The sequence below is a fragment of the Onychostoma macrolepis genome, chromosome 24, assembly GCF_012432095.1.
Source record: "Onychostoma macrolepis isolate SWU-2019 chromosome 24, ASM1243209v1, whole genome shotgun sequence".
NCBI lineage: Eukaryota > Metazoa > Chordata > Actinopteri > Cypriniformes > Cyprinidae > Onychostoma > Onychostoma macrolepis.
The window spans coordinates 13988561-14010724 of NC_081178.1; the positions used below are offsets into that span (position 1 = coordinate 13988561).

General features: G+C 35.6%; 1 protein-coding gene across 1 annotated transcript in view; it reads left to right on the forward strand.

Annotated features, from left to right (window-relative positions):
• cntnap2a (contactin associated protein 2a) overlaps positions 1 to 6359 on the forward strand; it is a 378859-nt gene extending 372500 nt beyond the window's left edge. The window contains exons 22-24 of the mRNA XM_058765454.1: positions 1619 to 1849; positions 3160 to 3231; positions 3787 to 6359. Coding sequence (XP_058621437.1) covers positions 1619 to 1849; positions 3160 to 3231; positions 3787 to 3986 — 503 coding nt within the window. The 3' untranslated portion in view covers positions 3987 to 6359. The remainder of the gene's footprint in view (positions 1 to 1618; positions 1850 to 3159; positions 3232 to 3786) is intronic.
• Positions 6360 to 22164: the final 15805 nt, after the last annotated feature.

Sequence of the window (22164 nt, forward strand, 5' to 3'; positions counted from 1 at the left end):
ACTGCCAAAGGTATAAAAACTGTTTTACTGTGATACTCTAAATAAAAAAATCATCATCCTTATGAGGTGTTCTTGATGCACAACATTTGTTCTCATCGTGTGTTTTTCATATGCGGTCTTTTACCTTGGAGACAGTGTGTACTTTACCCCTGGCTGTGGTGAGAGAATGCTGAATTTAGCTGCGCACCGCAGCTGCTTTGAAGAGGCTTCACACAGGTTTGAAGAGGTTTCGTCTGTAATGTGCACCAGTTAAACAGACTCTTTTGTCTGTGTTTGGTGGAGGGGGTTCGGTAGGCAAATCTCTGCTGCACTTTGAAGGCACCAGGATATATTAGTGTGCCTGAAGACAAGAAAGAGGGGGGAGAAGTGTAATAGAAAGTGTTTTATGAAAATGCCAGAGGACTGGGTTTTAATTTTATGTCAGGATTACTCTGCTGTTTGGATTTCACTATCAGAGAGTATAAAGATTGGTTTGGACTTTTGAGCAGCAATCGAGGTTTTAAGGGATAGTTCTCCCGAAAAATGAAATTCTTTCATCATTTACTCACTTTCATGTCATTCCAAACCTGTATGACTTACTTTTTTCTGTAGAGCATAAAAGAAGATGTTTTGAAGAATGTTCTGGTCGCTGTTGTCAAAAAGGGCACAAAGTATAATTAAAGAGAGCCTTATGTGGGAAACAATACAAATATTATTTGTATGCTATTATAACTTTTTTTTTTTTTTAAATTGAATTAGCTTGTATTTTTTATATTTTCAGTTTCCATTTTAATTGTAGTTCACATTTAAGTAATTTTGTTATGTGCATTTGTTATTTTTTAATCATTCTAATTAGCTTTAATTTATATTCATTTCAGATTTTTAGAAATAATTTCAGTACTTATTTTAATAAATTATTTTATTTAAAATAACAGCTTTTAGTATCAGTATCAGTAGTAACTTCTTTTTTTTTTTTGCTTTATTTCAGATTTATTTCAGTTAAGTAACCTATTTTTAATAGTTTTAGTTTTAGTTAAGAAACAAACCACTAATTATTAATCACCAATAATCTTTAGTGAGCAATTAATTTTTTTGAAAAATTTCCAATTTATGAACAAATTGTTCTGACATTTATTGTGAACTAGATCAAATGATGGATTAAAAAGATCTGTAAGAAACAGTTATACAGGTATGGAAAAAATGATAGTGAGTATTTCTTTATTTTTTTTAAGTGGACTATTCCATTTAATATTCAGTATAGCAACAAACAAATTGTTTGCATTTAAAATCTGTAAACTATTGAATGGGGATGGCATACATGCAGACAGCAATTTATTGTCAACATGTTTGTAATTCAAGTGAAAATTATACATTCTTTAATCAGATACAGTTGTTCCCTCAAGGTTTTATTTTAGGATGCCACTGTAACGCATATCTGATGTACATACATTATTCATGAACATGCATTGATCTTATCCTTTTATTGCAGTGAAATGGAACACATTTCCCGGAACAAGTCTTGGATCAGTTTTCTGCAGTTATCTTGTATTTCAGGCTGTCTGACATTTCAAACATCTAGATGATGATTATTCTCTTGCTCTTAGTCTAACTTTAGATGCCTCTCTCTTCTTCTTTGCAGAAACCGGGTACATTGATCCAGTGATTATTGAAAAATACAACACCCCTGGGTTTGTGGGTTGCCTGTCCAGAGTGCAGTTCAACAGCATTGCTCCTCTGAAAGCCGCTCTCAGGTCCCGCGGTTCTGTGCCCATCTCCCACCAGGGTAAACTGGTGGAATCTAACTGCGGAGCTTCACCCCTCACGATCCCACCCATGTCTGCTGCAACCGACCCGTGGCACCTAGACGCAGGTCAGCACATTTAAACAACCAAGAGGTCTTGAAGTCCTGGAAATGCACTGAAATCTCTCAGTCCTGCATTATTTCCCAGGAGCGGTATAAAAGACATTTAATTTCCAATGCTAGTTATTGATTGCAGCACCTCCAGAGTGAAACATTGACCTGACCAACCAGATCTGTCCGCTGTAAACCCTTTATAGAAACCAACCTAAATGTGTTTTAACTGCCACAGTTATTGTATTGCTTTCAGAATACAATAAACATTAAATTCAAATGTTTTTGTTTTAAAATGCATAACTTTTGCTACGGTTACGCCTGTAGTTTACACTACTCCGGCGTTTTCGACCCTCGAAAATGGAGACTTTTGAAAACGATGGCATGGCTGCCCACATTCTCTCTGCGTATCCTTGACGACCGTCTACACAATAACATCATGCTCACTGTAGTACTCATAGATATAAATAGGTAGATTCCTCATTTGACTGCTCCAAGCACGCAGACACGTCCGCCATCTAAATAATAGGGCATCTACCTATACATATCTATGGTTGTACATGCATTAATGGTCATGTGACATGCATTTCCGGCTGTGTAGTGTAGATGGAGATCGTTTCTGAAACGCAGTGGAAACACCAGTGTAGACGAGGACCGTTTTCATTTGAAACGCTGTTTTAAAACGAAAACGCACTAGTGTAAACAGGCCTTCCGATTTGTGCCCTACTATTCTGTTAAAAGGTCAATGGCCAGTTAGTGAACAAAATGGTTTCTTTGGCGACCAAAATGCTTCACTCAGCTATAAGTATATTTGTGCATCATATTAAACCATTATATTTTTGTGTATCTGACAAACATTTTGAGGAGAATTGTTTAGTCACATCAGCTCCTTAAAAATGTAATCTGCTTGTAAATGTAATTCATTTTGGCATAGAGAACTTGATTAATTTTCTTCTCAGAATTGGACACTGTTGATTGTTTTTACATTTATTCATTTTCAGTCTCAGGGTTATTATAGTTAACTGAAACAAAAACTACACTGAAAAAACATGCTGTAGAAACAATTCTCAGAAATTGCTAGTAAAGTTCACTAACAATTACAAAGAAATGGCAAGTAACACGTTGCATTAAACTCAAAACTTTAAAATTAAAAACTGAAACTGTATTTTCTTGTAAAACATACTTCAATAAATCCATAAACTACAGATATTTAAAAAATAAACTTGACATGAATAATGACAAGAACACACTACAAAATTATTGTAACTAAAATTGAAATGAAAACGATAATACCTGATAATTATTATGATTATTATGATCATCTACAGGTGCTGATTTCCCCTTCAATGAGGAAAGAGTGATACCGGATGGAGTTAACAGGAATTCAGCTATAATAGGAGGTGAGATGGAAATATACTCTTATTTAATTCAGATGAACTTACTTCTTTTAAGTTATTTATTATTTTTAAAGGAATATTTCATCCGAAAATGAAAATTCATCCTTGGGCCTTCCATGTTTCTTCATCAGATGTATATTTGGAGAAATTTAGCATTACATCACTTGCTCACCAATGGATCCTCTGCAGTGAATGGGTGCCGTCAGAACGGACATCACATTAGTCCACATGTAATCCACATGACTCCAGTCCATCAATTAGGAAAACGTCTCAATGATGGATTTTGTTTATTGCAAACACACAGCTTTTCACAAGATGTTATTGATGGACTGGAGTCGTGTGGATTACTTGTTGTTTTTATCAGCTGTTTAAACTCCTGACGGCACCCATTCACTGCAAAGGATCCATTGGTGAGTAAGTGATGTAATGCTTAATTTTCCCAAATCTGTTCCAATGAAGAAACAAAACTCATCTGCATGGCTTTAGGATGAATACATTTTCAGCTCATTTTCCTTTTAAACTATTCCTTTAACTGTGGCGAATGTATTTTCCTTGCAGGTATCATTGCAGTGGTGATCTTCACTATTCTGTGCACGCTGGTGTTTCTGATCCGATACATGTTCCGCCATAAAGGCACCTACCACACCAACGAGGCCAAGGGGGGAGAGTCATCAGAGTCAGCCGACGCGGCCATTATCGGCACCGAGGCCAATTTCACAGAGACCATCGACGAAAGCAAGAAAGAATGGTTCATCTAATGGGGGTGTACAGACTCTTTCAGAATCTTTTTTTGAGTATCAGAACTAATGTTTTGGGATCAAGCTCATCACCAGTTTGAGAAACTGTCCTGTACATAGTGACTGGCTTGTCTCTTTCTATTGTGTTTTGCCAGAAGTCTTTTAAGTGTGTAATCTCTGGATCACATTAATAAATCATTTCACCATGTGTTCTTTTTTTTTAACAGAAACATCATTATTTGCCAAAATCCTCTTTTATGGAAAATCTTTATGTAAGTTTAATCGTTTTCTTCACGTGCTTAATCTTACAAAAAGTCCTTGTGCGGAAAATGTTTTAGACAGATTGTAAATGTTAAATGCTCTATATGAATATTCTTATTTAATTCATTGCACAAACGACAAAGATATACGTTTAAGATGACATCAGATTGTATATCATCAGCGAGGGGAAGAAAAACAAGGCATGCACCAAGAATTATGTCAAATCGACGCTGTCTGTTTGTAGCCTTCTGCACAGCTATGCTCATTTATTTCTTGTGGAAGCCTTCAGTTTATTGTTCCTTGCCAAACACCTCTCAGTCTTAAGCATTTGTTTTACTGAAGGCATGTATCATGGCATAAAGATGTTATTTTGAGAGATCATTTTGTCTGTGATTCATTTATGCAGGCTGTGGTAAAGCATTGGCATAGTGGCATCTATTTGGCAAATGAAAACCCAAACATGTATCATCAGCGTTTGTCATTGCAGATGAAGAAGGTGGGACCACTGACACCCAATTTAATAACTTAATTCAAGGTGCCTTTAGGATTCAGCCTGCCGTCTGTGGAGAGTTTACTTTGGTTAAATAGATAAAAGGAGAATCCCAACCAATCAAATGGCTGTTTGTATTTATTTGAGATATTTGACTGAGAAGTAGACCCAATGTTTATGAGTTTAGAAGTGTTCGGAACAGCAGTGTCATCTAAATTCTTTGCACTGTGCATTTTGTCAAATTACTTTAGACATTTTTTTTTAAGTATTATTTACTTTTTTGAATAAATTGTCATTTACATACAGATTCTCCATTCTCTCAGAGGCTGGATCACAGAATGATTTTAGAAAACCGATTTTGGTCAATGTAATGTATTTATTTGTTATAAATATCTAGGTTTAGAATTATGACACCTCCGTCATGTATTGGAGTAATTCTGAGTCTCTGATCTGGATAGTTTATCATTCTCTCACAGAGATATCAAGCTAAATTTTGTTTGGTTTTGCAAAAAGTAGATATGCATCTTCTTATAATTTAGATTAATATTATTTTTGAAAGGTGTATGGGTAATGATATATGCTTGGGAGGGTTTGTGTTCACAATCACATCTCAGACTATAACCATGTTAATTTAGTTAAATATTTCTCAAATTGACATTTTGGACAGTATAATGATGGATTCATGAGAATGTACAAGCGTCTTAATGAGTTACACTTTTATATTCTAATATCAATTTCTTCACCCCTCATTTACATTGAAAATATAAACATTGTTTTGTATTATTGTAAGGTTAGTCAGTTAAGATTCACAATAAATGAAATATATGAATATATTTTTATGAGGATATTTTGTAGATGACCTAGCCTTTCATTGTGTCTCACCTGTCTGTGTATTAGAGGAAGGATTTTCAAAGTGTTCTCAAGATCTGTGAAGAAAAAAAAGATGTACTTGAATGTTCCTTGTGTGGAGACAGAAAGCTCTGATCATTTTAATTGTCATAATATGACCCCTTTTCATTTACCTTTTACAGTATTATTCTTTAGACATGTTGAATTTATGTTTTGTGAAGGTGATTTTTGTTTCTTTTTATGACAAGAGGTTACAAAATAATAAAACGTTTTTTATTATTTATTGAACACAGCTCAGTTCTGCTGCCTCTCATATGGCACATGTATAGGCCTTTTTATTAAATGTAAATATAGATTTTTTGATCACAGCAATTCAAGGCTTTGACATTTTATTGTTTATGAGTAAATATACGAGTGAAAGTATGTAAACAATATATTTACTCATCTGTATCTCATATTATGATTGCATTCTGCTCATGTATTCAACTTGTTTTAATGGCAGCATGACCACTGTATGTGAAATTGTACATACTGTACTTTAAACTACTGTGCAATATCACAATTGTATTTACTCCTGGGGGCATATTTTTTACCTTTTGTTATGATGTTGACAAGTCAAGAATGAATAGTACAATACTTTTTATATTTAGAGCAACTCAGTTCTCGACTGGCTGTTTAACGTAAAATATTTGTACTGACCTCTTTTCATCCATCTCATTACTGTGTGAGGCCTGATTGCAAAATAAAAGAATTCCTCATTAATGTGGCTATTCTTATGGGAAGGGAATAAAAAGAAGAACCTAACAATTTTTTGTTGTGTAGTTTTTTTTCAATGTCAACTACATTCACATTAGATGGGACTTCAAATTTTATGAATATATTATTGAGTTGTCTTTCAGTCCCTGTAAAGTTACATTATTAGACACCTCTGTATTTGCAGACAACTAAAACTGTTTTGTACAATGTATAGCCTACTTCGAAACTCATATGCTATGACACTAAAATAAAGTCAGATGTTGGATGTGGATACTGTATGGCATGCATATAAAACTGAAGTCCGTAATAATTTGTAAAATAGAGGTCTCTTATGTTGACACGTTGTGATGACTCTTATGAAGCGGAATTTAGTCAGCTGCTGCCCAAAGCATCTCAGAGGCTGCGTTTACACTTTGGCGTTAACATATGCGATCTGTATCCGGATGTTGTCAACTTATGGGATACAAACCTGCCTGGTAAGATTAGGGTAAATGTTTTTGTGTAGTTTTTGGAAGGACATGTCAGTTAGAACATGTAATTACAGAAGGAAGAAGCGATTTACGTATAGGTTACCGTTTTACTTCAAACTGCATTGACTACGACGATGTCAGTTATTGTTGAGCTTATCATTTTTCCTTATCGTTTCCCTTTCGCTCGTTGTGGTTTATTAGGTCACAGTCGTTCCGTTTGGTGTCAGTTACAGTGAAGATCGAGGTTAACCAGCCGCCTGTTTAAGTGCCGTTGCTGAAAAACAATAGCTAGACGTGTTCATATTTCATACATTTCAGAGCCTCAGTTTATGATTGACGTTGAATTTTTAAGAAGGTTTTGTTAGTGTTTTGCTGAACCGTTCAGAAGGTTGGATTCAGTAGGTTCAATGTTTATGGGTTTTTGGGGGTTAAATTTATTAGAAGTAACATTTAAAATGTTCCAAAAAAATGTATTTCAAATAAATACTGTTCTTTTGAACATTTTATTCATCAAAGAATCCTGTAAAACGTGTCACGGTCTCTACAAAAAAAAAATATTAAGGAGCACAATTCCGTTCTGATAATAAGAAATATTTATTGATCAACAAATCAGCATATTAGAATGATTTCTGAAGGATGTGACACCGAAGACTGTAGTATGGCTGCTTTGCCATCACAGAAATAAATTTAGCTAAAGTATACTAAAACAGATATTTCAAATTTAAATATTTCACAATCTTACCGTTTTTTTATTTTTATTTTTTCTCAATCAAATAAACGCAGCCTTTGTGAACATAGGCTAAATGTCTTTCAAACATGAAATCTAATTACCTCAATCGAACTTTTGGTAGTGTAAATGTTTTATTATTATTAAAAAGTTCTTTAAATTTGATCTCTCTGCTAGATCTGTGAACTATTTAGACCAGGGGTGGCGAACTCCAGCCCTGCAGAGTTCAGCTCCGACCCTAATAAAAACTCTCCTGCCTGTAGCTTCCTAGTAACCCTTCAGACCTTGATTAGCTTGTTCAGGTGTGTTTGATTAGGGTTGAAGCAAAACTCTGCAGGGCTGAGGCTCTCCAGGACTGGAGTTCGCCACCCCTGGTCTAACTAGTTCACAGATCTAGCAAAGAGATTAAATTTAAAGAACTTTTTTTTTATTAACTCTTGCAGATTCCTTGCTGAAGTGGCTGGGCTGACTCTACAGCACTCCTCAAAATCAACCTGAAGATTCAAACAAAGATTCAGCAAGTGCATAATGCCACGATCAAAGGAAATTCCAGAAGATGTAAAAGAAAAGATCATTTTTTACCATAAGTCTGGTAAGGGTTACAAAGCTATTTCTAAAATTATGGGACTGCATCGATCCACTGTCAGAACTATCATTTACAAATGGAAAACACTTGGAACAGTGATGAATCTTCCCAGGAGTGGTCGACCCACGAAAATTTCACCACGGACACAGCGGAAAATCATCCAGGAAGTCACAAAGAAACCTGAAATAACGTCCAAAGAACTGCAGGCTTCTCTTGCTTCAGCTAAAATCAAAGTTCATGACTCTACAATCAGACGGAGACTGGGCCAAATTAGGAAACGTGAGATCGTGTCAAAGCGAAAAACACTGCAGAAAAAGAAAATGAATGCGTGTGCCTTGTTTGAAAATAATCTACAGGAAGATTCCCAAGTTTATGAGGAAAATCTTTTAAAAACAGAAGTGGCAGAAGTGGAAGTTTTTATTTGATAAGAGTCCCATCATGTCCACTGTATAACAAACAGGCCTGCAACAATCTATACAGTAAAAAATAATAATACTACTAATAATAATAATAATTGTATCTGTATTTACTTCTGGTGACTTTTTTTCTTTTTTTTTTACATTTTGTTGTGTCATGTATGAGCACAGTACCTTAATCCACTGTATAAGGCCTGACTGAAAAATACTCATCTATATTACTATATTTCTATGCAAAGGAAATTAAAAAAAAATGCAATAAAAACATTCCTGCAAATAATTGCAAATAAGTGACTGTAATTTGTTTTGAAATTCAGCTACATTTGTGTTTTGACTTCAACTGGATTATTACTAGGTTGGAACTGGAGTTTTTATTTAGCCTTTTCTGTGAGCCATTTGTCAAGTTCTTGTGTCTAGCTTGACAATGAGAGACCCTGGAGTCAGAAAGGGTTGAGAAGCACTGCACTAGAGGTAGTGAACACTAGAGGCCGCTGTATTTCTCTGCGCTGTGGCGCACGACGCTTCACTCGCTCTACGGAATTCCAGCTGCTGCCCAAAGCATCTCAGAGGCTGCGTTTACACTTTGGCGTTAACATATGCGATCTGTATCCGGATGTTGTCAACTTATGGGACCCAAACCTGCCTGGTAAGATTAGTCTAAATGTTTTTGTGTAGTTTTTGGAAGGACATGTCAGTTAGAACATGTAATTACGTTACAGAAAGAAGAAAGGGAATCTACGTCACGCCGCGCGCTCAGGAGCACACAGTGTAAACACGCAAATCAATATACCATATATTTTTTTTGAAAACCATCTTACTCTTAGAATAAAACGGACTAATATGTAAATCTCTTTAAATAAAAAAAAAATATATATATATATATATATATCGCTCTGTGGTTTGTCTGAGAGGCTGCACATATTATTAATATGCCATAATATTATTCAGTCTCCTTCACTACAGTGGTAGTGATATAAGCTAACTGCTAAAACACTTTGGTTAGAGTAGCAATACCATGGCTATTTGTTAAAGGGGAGAATACATAGCTAGATCTCAAACAGTGGATCATTTATCATTGTTATATATCGACACATTGCCCAGTAAAACTGCTCAGTGTAAAGAATTAAGCCACTGTTATAGAAGCAACAGAAATAACTAGAAGCTGCTTTGAAACGATGTGTATTGTGGTTGGATGCTATGCAAATAAATACCTTGACTTGAATGAACCAGGCTGAAGATTCCTTACTATTAGAGATGCCGAACAACGATGCAAGCGAACAAATCAATGAATGAAACTTAATCCGTACAAACAAGTGGCTGGGTATCAGCTGCAGCAAGATAACATTTCCATGTATGATTTTCTTCTATTTGTAGTGTGAGGGCTTGCAGTTTAATGCAAATCACTGTATATAATAAATCTACAGAGATCAGTTATTAAGCCACATCTTACATTTGAGTTGTTTACCATACCGAGTTTCAGTTTAACTTTCATCCGAGCTCCATAGTGAATGTAGATATTTTATATTATTTTATGTGTGTATGATTCGACTTCAGATCGCGTTGGAATGATTAACGCTTACTGTATCAAGTCTAGGGATGTAACGATTAACCGCGAGCCGGCTGAAAATCGATTCAAATATGTCACGATTCAAATCGATTGAGATGCTAAACAAATCGCGATTCAGTTATGGTTAGGAGTTTATATGAATGTATGTCTGAGGGGAACTTACTGTCTTTAGAATAAAGTTTAGATGGTATTTTTTCTTTTCATCTTGCCTCTGTATAATGCAGCGCTGCTTTGTTTACAGCGGAAACCAAGGAAACGCTTAAAGCGCCACCTGCTGGCAGAGGCAGCTCGACTGCTGTTTCACAAAACTGAAGTCAGACCATTCTGTTTTTGCTTCAAATTTCTAAATTATACAGTCTAATTTAGATTAAAACTGCTCCTGCTGCATGTATGCAGCATCTTTGTTTGGATCATGATTAAAATGCAGTGGTTGCCTCTAATTTTAAATGGAAAGAGCACAGACAAAGCCTTATTTTGTTTTTATGAAGAGATTTCTTTTATGTTACTTATTTATTTGATTTGGGGCTTGTTTTAAAATTTCAATTTAGTTTTGTTATTTACATTTACATTATATTTACATTTTGTTATTTAGCAGACGCTTTTATCCAAAGCGATTTACAAATAAGGAGAATAGAAGCAATCAAAACCAACAAAAGAGCAATAATATGCAAGTGCTATATTAGTATATTATTATGGTGTTATATTTCAATTTCACAAAGAAACGTGCAGCATTTTGTCCAAGCAATAATAAAAGGACACATTTAATTTATAATTTGACTTAAATCTCATTTTCTTAAAAAAAAATCGTGAATCGAATCTTGAGTTGAGTGAATCGTTATATCCCTAGTATCAACATAGCGTTAATCAAAAGCAGAGGTATTTCATGCAGACATTGATAAGGGCTATGATAGCATGCAAATGTAGGCCACTTAAGGCCATGATACGGCACTGCTGGCCTTCTTATGGCCCATACAGAATGGATGTAAGCCTGAAGTGGCCCACATGTAAAATAGCAAAAATGGCCCAAATGTATCAAATCACATGTGGTGTTCACGGAAATGTGTAATCTGAATGTGACCCTGAAGTGGCCCATGTGGTAAATAGTGCCAACCAAATGTGGTCTACTTTTGGCAAAAATGTGGCACAATCGACAAAGGCTAATCAGAGTGTAAACCAAATGTGGTTCACATATGTTTCAGCAAATCTGGCCCAGGTATATTAAAATGTGTCTGGGCCAGTTTTGTCAAAAATGTGGCACAGTGAGCACTGGCTTGTGAGCCTAAAGTGGCCCTTATATGATGACACAAATGTGGCCCAGTTATCCAAAACCGTATCTGGGCCAGTTTTGGCAAAGATATGGCATGGTAAGCACTGGCTAATGTGGCTGTGAGCCTAACTTGTCCCGCATTTGATATGGCAAATATGCCCCATTTATTATAAAACAGATGAGGGCCACTTCTGGTTTGAATGTTGCACTTGACACTGGCTAATTGAAATGGAAGTTTGAAATTGTAAATATGGCCTAATAGAATTTGGCTACTTTGGATGCAACACAGTTAACTGATGCAGGATGATCTGGATATGAGTCTTAAGAAGGCTACATACCCACGCAGACAGCAACCAGTGTTGGCCCAGATCCGGCCCACATCTGGCCCGCATGGATTTCACACAGGCCAGATGTGGGCCGGATCTGGACGAACACTATGTTGCTGCAGCAATTTATTTTTTGAAACATGCTTTTAACGGCAGTTTTTTTTACATGTGTACTGTGCAGCATAAAAACAGAAGTGTGACTGTGAAAAATAAAATAAATGATAATGATAGCTCTTACTGTCAAGGTTTCTGTTAATTTGGACTTTGTTTTCCTTTTGCACCGTTTCCCTTGTTGTGTTGATTGTATTATTCTGTTCAGGGGCCCGTTTCAGAAAGGAGGTTAAGTGAAAGTATGTTAACCCTGAAGTGAGGGAAACTCAAGTCAAGCCGGTTTCTGACTCTGTGAACCTAACCTGGTCAGGAGCAGGTTTTTTCGATAAACCCAGTTTCTTTCGGTCTCCTCCCCCATTTTAAAGCGTAAGCAATGTTTAAATAACTTAAGATAGTTAGTGTTTAAGATATTTAGTATTTATATATACAGTCATGGCCAAAAATATCGGCACCCTTGGTAAATATTATCAAAGAAGGCTGTGAAAATTAATCTGCATTGTTAATCCTTTTGATCTTTTATTTAAAAAATTCACAAAAATCTAACCTTTCATTGGATAATATGAATTTAAAATGGGGGGAAATATCATTATGAAATAAATGTTTTTCTCAAATACACGTTGGACACAATTATTGGCACCCCTAGAAATTCTTATGAGTAAAATATCTCTGAAGTATATTTCCATTCATATTCACAATTTTGAGCACTGCAGAGTGATTATGAACATGAAATTATCCAGCCATGACTTCCTGTTTCTCAGAAATATAAATAGGAGGGAAAACAAAGCCCAAATTCCCTTAATCATCCATCACAATGAGAAAAACCAAAGAATATATTTCTGATGTGCAGCAAAAGATAATTAAGCTTCACAAATTAGCTTCTATGGTCAGATAAAACTAAAAAATGAGCTTTTTAGCAGCAAACACTCAAGATGGGTTTGGTGAACACAGGGATAAAAAGTACCCCATGTGTATAATGAAATATACTGCTGTATTTTTGAGGTTGTGGGCCTATATTTCTGCTGGAGGTCCTGGACATCTTGTTTACACGCATGGCATCATGGATTCTATCAAATACCAACAGTACCAAAGTGACTGACTCTGAATCTTATAATGGGCCATATTTGGATCTTCCAACCGTACAATAATCCAAACACAAACCTCAAAAACAACACAAAAATGGGTCACTGAGCACAAAACCAAGCTTCTGCTGGCTATTCCAGTCCTCTGACCTGAACCCTGTAGAAAATGAGTGAACTGAAGAGGAGAAGCACCAACATGGAGCTGGGAATCTAAAGGGTCTGGAGTGATTCTGGATGAAGGAATGGTCTCTGATCTCTTGTCAGGCGTTCTCTAAACTCATCAGGCATTAGAGGACAAAATTTAGAGCTGTTAAACTGACAAATGGAGGTTTCAAAAAGTATTGAATAAAAGGGTGCCGTTAATTGTGGCCAATGTGTATTAGAGAAAAACATTTATTTCATAATGATATCCCCCATTTTAAATTCTTATTATCCAATGAAAGGTTAGATTTTTGTGAATTTTTAAAATAAAAGATCAAAACAATTTTAACTTATTAACAATGCAGATTAATTTTCACAGCTGCCTTTGATCATATTTACCAAGGGTGCCGATATTTTTGGCCATGACTGTAACTCTAAGATTTTTTGTCTTGTTTCCTGAGGGATTTTCCTTCTAAGTGCAAACATGTAAAATTGTCATAAGAAAAATAATCTTAATGCAAACGGAAACAAGAATATTTTTAATTTCTTACTCCATTGGCATACAGTTTGAAAAATAAGAAAAATGCACTTAAATTAATTTTTTCCCTTCATGCAAACAAGACTAAATATACGTTGTTGTTTTTTTTTGTTTTTTTAATTTAAATTTATTATTATTATTATTTATTTTTTACTTTTTTGCCATATTCATATGCATATTTATTTGAGCGGTATCATTTTAAATGGTAGTTTTCTTTAAAACATCGCAGAGCACATTAGTAAGGCCGCTGTATGCAGACCGCTGATCTATATATAATATCTAATCTCTATTATAGATCAGTGATGCAGACTGATAAGGAAAGTGTGCGTCGCTCTCTCACACTCATTCTGAGAATTGTTTCCTGAGCACAAATCCGTCAAAGAGGAGTTTCACAGGACTGTATATTATTATACAGAAATATATTTAGCTAAAGTATACTAAAACAGAAAACGTTTTTTTCAAATTGAAATATTTCGCAATCTTACAGTTTCTAACTTTTTTTTGTTTGTTTGTTTGTTTCCTCTCTCAATCAAATAAACACAGTCTTGGTGAACATAAGAAATGTCTTTCAAAAACATGAAATCTTAATGACTTTGATCGTACACTGTAAAAAAAAATGCTGTAACATTTACGGTAAAAAAACGGCAGCTGTGGTTGCCAGAATCATACCGTAAAATATACGGTAGCAAAATTTACAGTTAAATACCGTATTTTCAGTTATATACCGTAAACTGATGTAATATAACAACCTATTGAAATACTGAAATCTGTTTTGTACCTTTGACATACAGTGATAACCACCAAATGCAGGTGGTGTTGAGAAAGTCACATGATGAACCAAAGCCCATCACAAGCAGCTTTTAAATAATAACATATATAGAAGGTGCACAGTGTCATTCACACAAGCACTAAACACCATCATGGTGAGACTCATTAAACTGAAATATGCAATAAACATTAATTTAACAACATTAGATGTAACATACAACCCTAATAAACATAACTGATAAGAAAAAACTAAGAAACCTAGTTATTTCAAAGAAAAAATATCAAATTCAAACAAAATTTGAAATGCAACGCAGGGAATTCTGGGAACGTCAATTTACGGTTTTTCCCTCTTTTTCACTTCCAAAAGCGGTATTTCACCATAAAATTGTCTGAAATGTCTATTACAGTTTTTCACCTTATATATTAGGGGAACTTACCGTTAACCATTTAACAGGTTTTTACCGTAGCTTTTTCACAGTTTTTTACCGTTAAAATCACGGTCATTTTTTACAGTGTATGTATTGAATTAAATTAGCATAACTGTCTGTCTAAATCGTTCACACTAAATCTTTTTAATGTCATTAAACGGGTCTTCAAAACAGATCTAGCAGAGAGCTCAAAAACGTAAAGAACCTTTTGTTTTTTTTTAACTCTTGCAGATTCCTTGCTGAAGTGGCTGGGCTGACTCTACAGCACTCCTCAAAATCAACCTGAAGATTCAAACAAAGATTCAGCAAGTGCATAATGCCACGATCAATGGAAATTCCAGAAGATGTAAAAGAAAAGATCATTGTTTACCATAAGTCTGGTAAGGGTTACAAAGCTATTTCTAAAATTATGGGACTGCATCGATCCACTGTCAGAACTATCATTTACAAATGGAAAACACTTGGAACAGTGATGAATCTTCCCAGGAGTGGTCGACCCACGAAAATTTCACCACGGACACAGCGGAAAATCATCCAGGAAGTCACAAAGAAACCTGAAATAACATCCAAAGAACTGCAGGCTTCTCTTGCTTCAGCTAAAATCAAAGTTCATGACTCTACAATCAGACGGAGACTGGGCCAAATTAGGAAACGTGAGATCGTGTCAAAGCGAAAAACACTGCAGAAAAAGAAAATGAATGCGTGTGCCTTGTTTGAAAATAATCTACAGGAAGATTCCCAAGTTTATGAGGAAAATCTTTTAAAAACAGAAGTGGCAGAAGAATCATAATGAGCTTTATTGCCAGGTATGTTTATGCATACGAGGAATTTGTTTTAGTGACAGAAGCTCCACAGTGCGACAGAATGACAGCGACAAGATAAGACACAGATAATGAAAAGAATAATATACAAAATAGACAATGTGCAAAAAAGCACAAACACAATATACAAAATAGACCATTTGTTAGGTGCAAATTTGAAATGTAAATAAGTATGTGTGTTAAATAAATAAATGTATAATAGTGTTGTGTGTTCCACATTTATTGTCAAGTGTTCATGAGATGGATTGCCTGAGGGAAGAAGTGGAAGTTTTTATTTGATAAAAGTCCCATCATTTCCAGTGTATAACAAACAGGCCTGCAACAATCTACAGTAAATAATAATAATTGTATCTGTATTTACTTCTGGTGACATGTTTTTTTTTTTTTTTACATTTTGTTGTGTCAGGTATGAGTACAGTACCTTAATCCACTGTATAAGTCCTGACTGAAGTATACTCATTTATATAACTGTTTCTATGCAAAGGAACTAAAAAAAAAGGCAATAAAAACATTCCTGCAAATAATTGGCGTGTAATTTGTTTGAAATTCAGCTACATTTGTGTTTTGACTTCAACTGGATTATTACTAGGTTGGAACTGGAGTTTTTATTTAGCCTTTTCTGTGAGCCATTTGTCAAGTTCTAGCGTCTAGCTTGACAATGAGAGACCCTGGAGTCAGAAAGGAGTATCTCTCAGTGAACACTAGAGGCCGCTGTATTTCTCTGCGCTGTGGCGCACGACGCTTCACTCGCTCTACGGAATTCATATCCCAATAATCTCCAGCTGCAGAGACTGAGAGCAAACACTTCAATACCTCTTACAGTGCAACATTACAAACAGGTAAGATTAAATACTTGTCAAGATAAGATCATTTATGCCTAGCAGGGGATATTTGACCGAACAATTGGCCATTTTACACAATACATCAAAAGCTTCGCCACGCTAGAGGAGTTTGTGAATAATATGTTGTTTGTTGTATGTCAGTCGTTTACTTCGCATTAATATGCCCTAAGCCTCACTTTAATGGGGACCTGAAGCTAACCAGCGTTGGCATTGTCATAAAAACATTCATTGTTTTTATAGAGAGAGAGAGAGAGGTATAGTGCAAATGTAGAGAAATGTGGCTCACTTTTACCTTAAATTTTCTTTGTCTTGACCCCTCTGGAAACATAAGAAATGGCTACGAAATGCCTAAAGTGTTAACTTTTTTTTTAAACTTTTTTTTACCTTAATTCTTTTTTCTTTTCTTTTTTTTTTTTTTTAGTTTAAGTTGTTTCACTTTAGTAGATAAAATGGTGAACAGACATTGTATTTTAGTTTGCTGTGACTATGCCACAATTATCCTACATTAATGAATGCGGGCTATTAGGTCAGAAAGTCTAGCCTTGAACTAAGAAAGTCAAAGGTGACTAGGCACAAGCAGTTTGACTTCTGTTTTCAGTATAATACCCATAATCTAAAGTAAAAGTAAGTGTCCTCTTCTGCAGTCTGTATCTCCTGGATGTCACCATAAGCTGGGCTGATCCTAACAGTGTGACACCGCTTCTTCTGATTTATTTCCCCTGCTGTAAAACCAAGTATGTTTGTATTTATTGTTGCATGAACCAGGTGGTTTAAAACCTGCTTTATTATTTGCTTTCTTGCAGATACTTTGTGTTTGGGCTCTGCTGTAACCCTGGGTCATCCTGTGAAGATTCAGCAAATGCATAATGCCACGATCAAATGAACTTCCTGAAGAGTTCAAAGAGAAGGTAATTTTCTACCATAAGGCAGGTAAAGGATACAAATCCATTTCGAAGATTATGGGACTTCACCAATCCACAATCAGATCCATAATCTGCAAATGGAAAACCCTCGGAACAGTGATGAATCTTCCTAGGAGTGGTCGACCGCCTAAAATCTCTCCACGGGCGCAACGTAAAATCATCCAGGAAGTTGCAAAAAATCCTGAAATAACATCTAAAGAGCTGCAGGCTATTCTTGCTCTATCTAAAGTCAAAGTTCATGAATCCACGATCAGGAAGAGACTGGACCTAATCAGGCATCATGAGAGAGTACCACGGCGAAAATCACTGCAGAAAAGGAAGAAAATAAATGCTCATCTCATGTTCGAGAAGAAGCTACAGGAAGACGCTGAAGTTTTTGAGGAAAATCTTGTAAAGACAGAAGTGGCAGAAGTGGAAGTTTTTGTTTAAAAATGGTCCCATTGTGTCAGAAACAGGCTTGCAACACTCCACAGTAAAAACATGTGTGACTCTTCTTATATGCTTTATTTCATATTTGTATTTAATTCTGGCACTATTTATTTATTTATTTATTTTTTCTGTCAGGCATGATTAGTTGTATATTTTTATGTATATATAATATGTATCATTTTGTTCACTCACTAAAGTTATTCTGTGCAATAAGATATTTATGCAGTAATATTTTTGTTCATCTCATTGTATGAGGCCTGACAGCAAAATAAAAGAAATGTTCATCAATATATTGCTATTATAAACAAATAATAAAGAAAACATGCATATATGTTCATCATATCAATTACTTGGGTTATGACTGGATTGGGGCCTAAAATGGAACATCTGTAGAAAAGTATAAATGTATTAATTTGTTTTTTGTTTATTTTCTATACTCCAAGTCATGTTTCAAGTTCTAGTGGAAACATTATATTAGTGCAAAATGTAACAGAGTGTTGTGAAAATGTATTTGCCCTCCCTCTGAATTCTACTGTATTAGTATTTCATACAATATAAAACAAGCAACCTGAGTAAACACAGTATTTATTTTAATTTAATTTTTTACTGAAACAAACAACATCTATTACCCATGTGGAAAAACAAATTTAAATGTAAAATTTTGTTGTGCTATCTTTAGCAGCAATAACAACTGCTTTAGTTCAGACAAAACTTTTAATTTGCTTTCTTTGAGCCATTCCAGATGTGGATTTTCTTATATCTTTTGGAACATTGTCTCTAGTTGCACTTGAGCTTCAACTTACAGACTGAAGACCGGACATTCTCCTTTAGGATTTTCTGAGAGAGAACAAAAATCATGTTTTACTCCAATTGTTGCACGTTGCCAAGGCTAAAGCAGAAAAGTATCACCACAGCAGCGCACTGCCACCACCATGCATAACTATGATGTTCTTTTTGTGAGAGTGGGAGTTCAGTATTTGGTTTACACCAGATCTAACAGGACCCCTGTCTTCCGAACAGTTTCACTCTCGAATCATCCGTCCACAAAAAAAGTCCCTCAAAAGGTTTGAGGATTATGAAGGCAAAATTCAGACAAGCACTGATGTTTTTTGGGGAGGTAAAATACTTGCAACAACATATGGAAAGCCCGGTGTTTCTGAGAAATGTTTGCAGGTTGGTTATTGATAACATATTTTCCATTGTATTCATCTAACTAAATAGCTCAGAACATCATAATACTGCCCTATTCTGCCCTATAAATTCCAGATTTGTTAATATGTTACTCACAAGATCTAAAGTGAGTAAGGATACTAAATTAGTTGTAGATTCAGATTTTACTTGGAGGCATGTAGAGAATAAATGAATAAGAAAGTAATAATTTGATAGATATTGTTTGAATATGGGCGCTCAAGTTGGCGAACGCTAGGGGTCGATGTGGCTAAAAGCTTCATTTGCTCTAAGCAGTGTTGCCAAGGACTACTTTAACACTGTTGCCGCGGGTTGTTTTTAATGTCCGCGGGTTTAAACGACCCCAATAACGTGATATTTAGCTACTGCGATGCGAATTTTACCAGGGGAATCTCGCCAAAAAAAAACGCGTTTTACCCCCCGGAAGGCGATTTTTACCGGAACCCTTTCGAATCGCCATTGGACTAGTTTTGGGCTAGTTTCGAGCAGCGGGCTTGTTTTATTGTGAAAACCTGGCAACCCTAGCTCTATGTGTTATTGTTTTCCAACGTCCCAATCATTACGCGCTCCACACTCCTATCCAGTAGGTGGCGGAAATGCACCATTTAGTTGGTCTGCCAACCGCCATTAACACCAGAAGAAGAAGAACCCTGGCTCTGAGGATTTTCAGTCAGCAGCAGCAGCAACAGCAACAACAACAGCAGCAGCATAGAAACTTCAGCCCATTAAAGCTGGACGTTAGAGAAGACCACAAGTAAACGTAAATATAATTATTTATCTAGTTTTATTATGACATATAACTAAGAGGGATATTTGTCCATTTACCGAGAAGGCAAATGTGGGTATTCTTCAGTAGTTAGCCAGTAACGTTAGTAGCTTAAATCTCTGGGTGCAGGTGAATAATAGATTTGTTATTTTATTCATCTTAAAATGCCACTCGTTTATTTGGCATTAAGTTATATGTCTTAATATTTCTGTTCAAGGTCTCTTCAGCAGGGTAACTGAAGCTTACCAGCTGTTCGCTTGCATTGCTAATGTAGCCTATTGATGTTTACAAATGTCTTTAAATTATCACACGTTGAATTGTAAATCTTTGGGTTGACAGAAAGTCGAGTTTCGATTAATTTAAACGATTCGGTTTAATTATATACACGATTTAGTTAATCAACAATGAATAAACTATGTATTTAATGTGAAAATAATGGAAGTTTACATGCAGTGAAAATATTTTATTTCAGTTGTGGTAATGTTTTGCCAAATGCTTCAGCAGTTTGAGTATGGTCGACATGAGAACTTTGACTTATGATTGTGTATGAAATGTGCTATACTCTAAATAAACTTGCCTTGCCTCACCAAGACCAGGGCTGCGTTTCTCAAAAGCGTCGTAAGCCTAAGTTGATCGGAGCTCCATTGGTGGCAGTGGGTCTACAATCACCTTAGGCTTATGATGCTTTTGGGAAACGTAGCCCAGAGCGATTATGCAGTCACCAGAGTTAAATATATTATTTGCTTTTTCATAGATGCCTTGCTGAAGTGGTTGGACACCCTAGATCAGCCTTCAGCTCCACCTGAAGACAGCAAGAACTACTTATATTGAATCTTATTTTGATCCTTAACCATTAAATAGACATAAAGCTGCCAGCACAAAGGGTCTGTAAATGCATCATGGTACGGTCAGGTGAAATTTCAGAAGATGTCAAGGAGAAGATCATTTCTTACCATAAGTCTGGTAAGGGTTACAAATCCATTTCAAAGATTATGGGACTTCACAAATCCACAATCAGATCTATAATCTGCAAATGGAAAACACTTGGAACAGTAATGAATCTTCCCAGGAGTGGTCGACCGCCGAAAATCTCTACAAAGGCCGAACGTAAAATCATCAAGGAAGTCACGAAGAAACCCGAAATAACGCCCAAAGAACTGCAAGCTTGTCTTGCGCTAGCTAAAGTCAAAGTTTCTGAAGTTACAATCAGAAGAACACTGGGGAAATTAGGCTATGTGAGAGAGTATGAAACTGAAAAACAATGCAGAAAAGAATAAGGTTTTTGATGCGAATGTTCATGTCAAAAGTGTTTATGTAAATGTTTAAAACCAAAAGTGTAAAATGAAAAAGACTGCAGCATCATAACAGTCAAACTCATGTGTTCTACACTCTTGTGTTCTGTACTATACAGTATTTTTCTTACAAAAAAATGTTAATCAATATTGTTATTCCGATGGAAATAAAATATATGTAATATAAATTGTGTGTAATGTAGTTAATTTGGGCAATGAAATTCATCTGCTCTTTTGTATCGATTATAAACTGTAGGTTACTCATTTCAAAACAGTGTTTCCATTAAAATGTCTTCATATTGTTGCATTTACAATAAATGATTAAATAAATAAACCTTTCTGATATTGCGTAACTAATCGATATTTGCAACATAAAACATTTCAGACACTTTATAGTACTTAACAGACATATATACAGTAGTAGACTATCCAAATACTTTTATTTTGTAACAGTAGGGTAATGTAAAGAAGTGGGTGAACTTTAGATATCGGGAACACTACTTTATTTTAACAAAATGCATTAAATGACTATATCACAATAAACACTGGGGCTTGAGAAGGCTCTGTATTATCAAAGTTCACTTCATTAAATTAAAAAAAAGTTTCACAAAAGAGCCAAGCAATACAAAACACAAAAAAATCACTCATGAAAGGAGTAAATTGCCAGCTATCGATGTAGTGGAGGTATTTAGAAAATAAATAACAGAAATAAGTTTAAAAATATATGAATGATGGGGGAAAAAATGTGACAATTATTGGTGGAGACAGTTTGACATTATGGACACTAGGGCACTCAAGTTAGTGAACACCGGGTGTCGCTGTATCTCTCAGTGAACACTAGAGGGCGCTGTATTTCTCAGCGCTGTGGCGTATGACGCTTCTCTCGCTCTAATACGGAATTCCCAATCATCTCCTCCTCCAGTCATACACAGACAGCGCTGGGCCTCAAGCTCGTACAGCTCGACGTTAGAAACGGACACAGGTAAGATTGAATATCTTTATATACCGGTCAGCCACCCCGGTTTGGCTGGACATATAACTAGACGGAGATATTTGTCCATTATCGAGAAAGAAGGCAAACGTTTTTGTGTTGTTACAAACGACTTAATAACGTTAGTTAGCCAGTAACATTAGTAGCTTAAATCTCTGGGTGCAGGT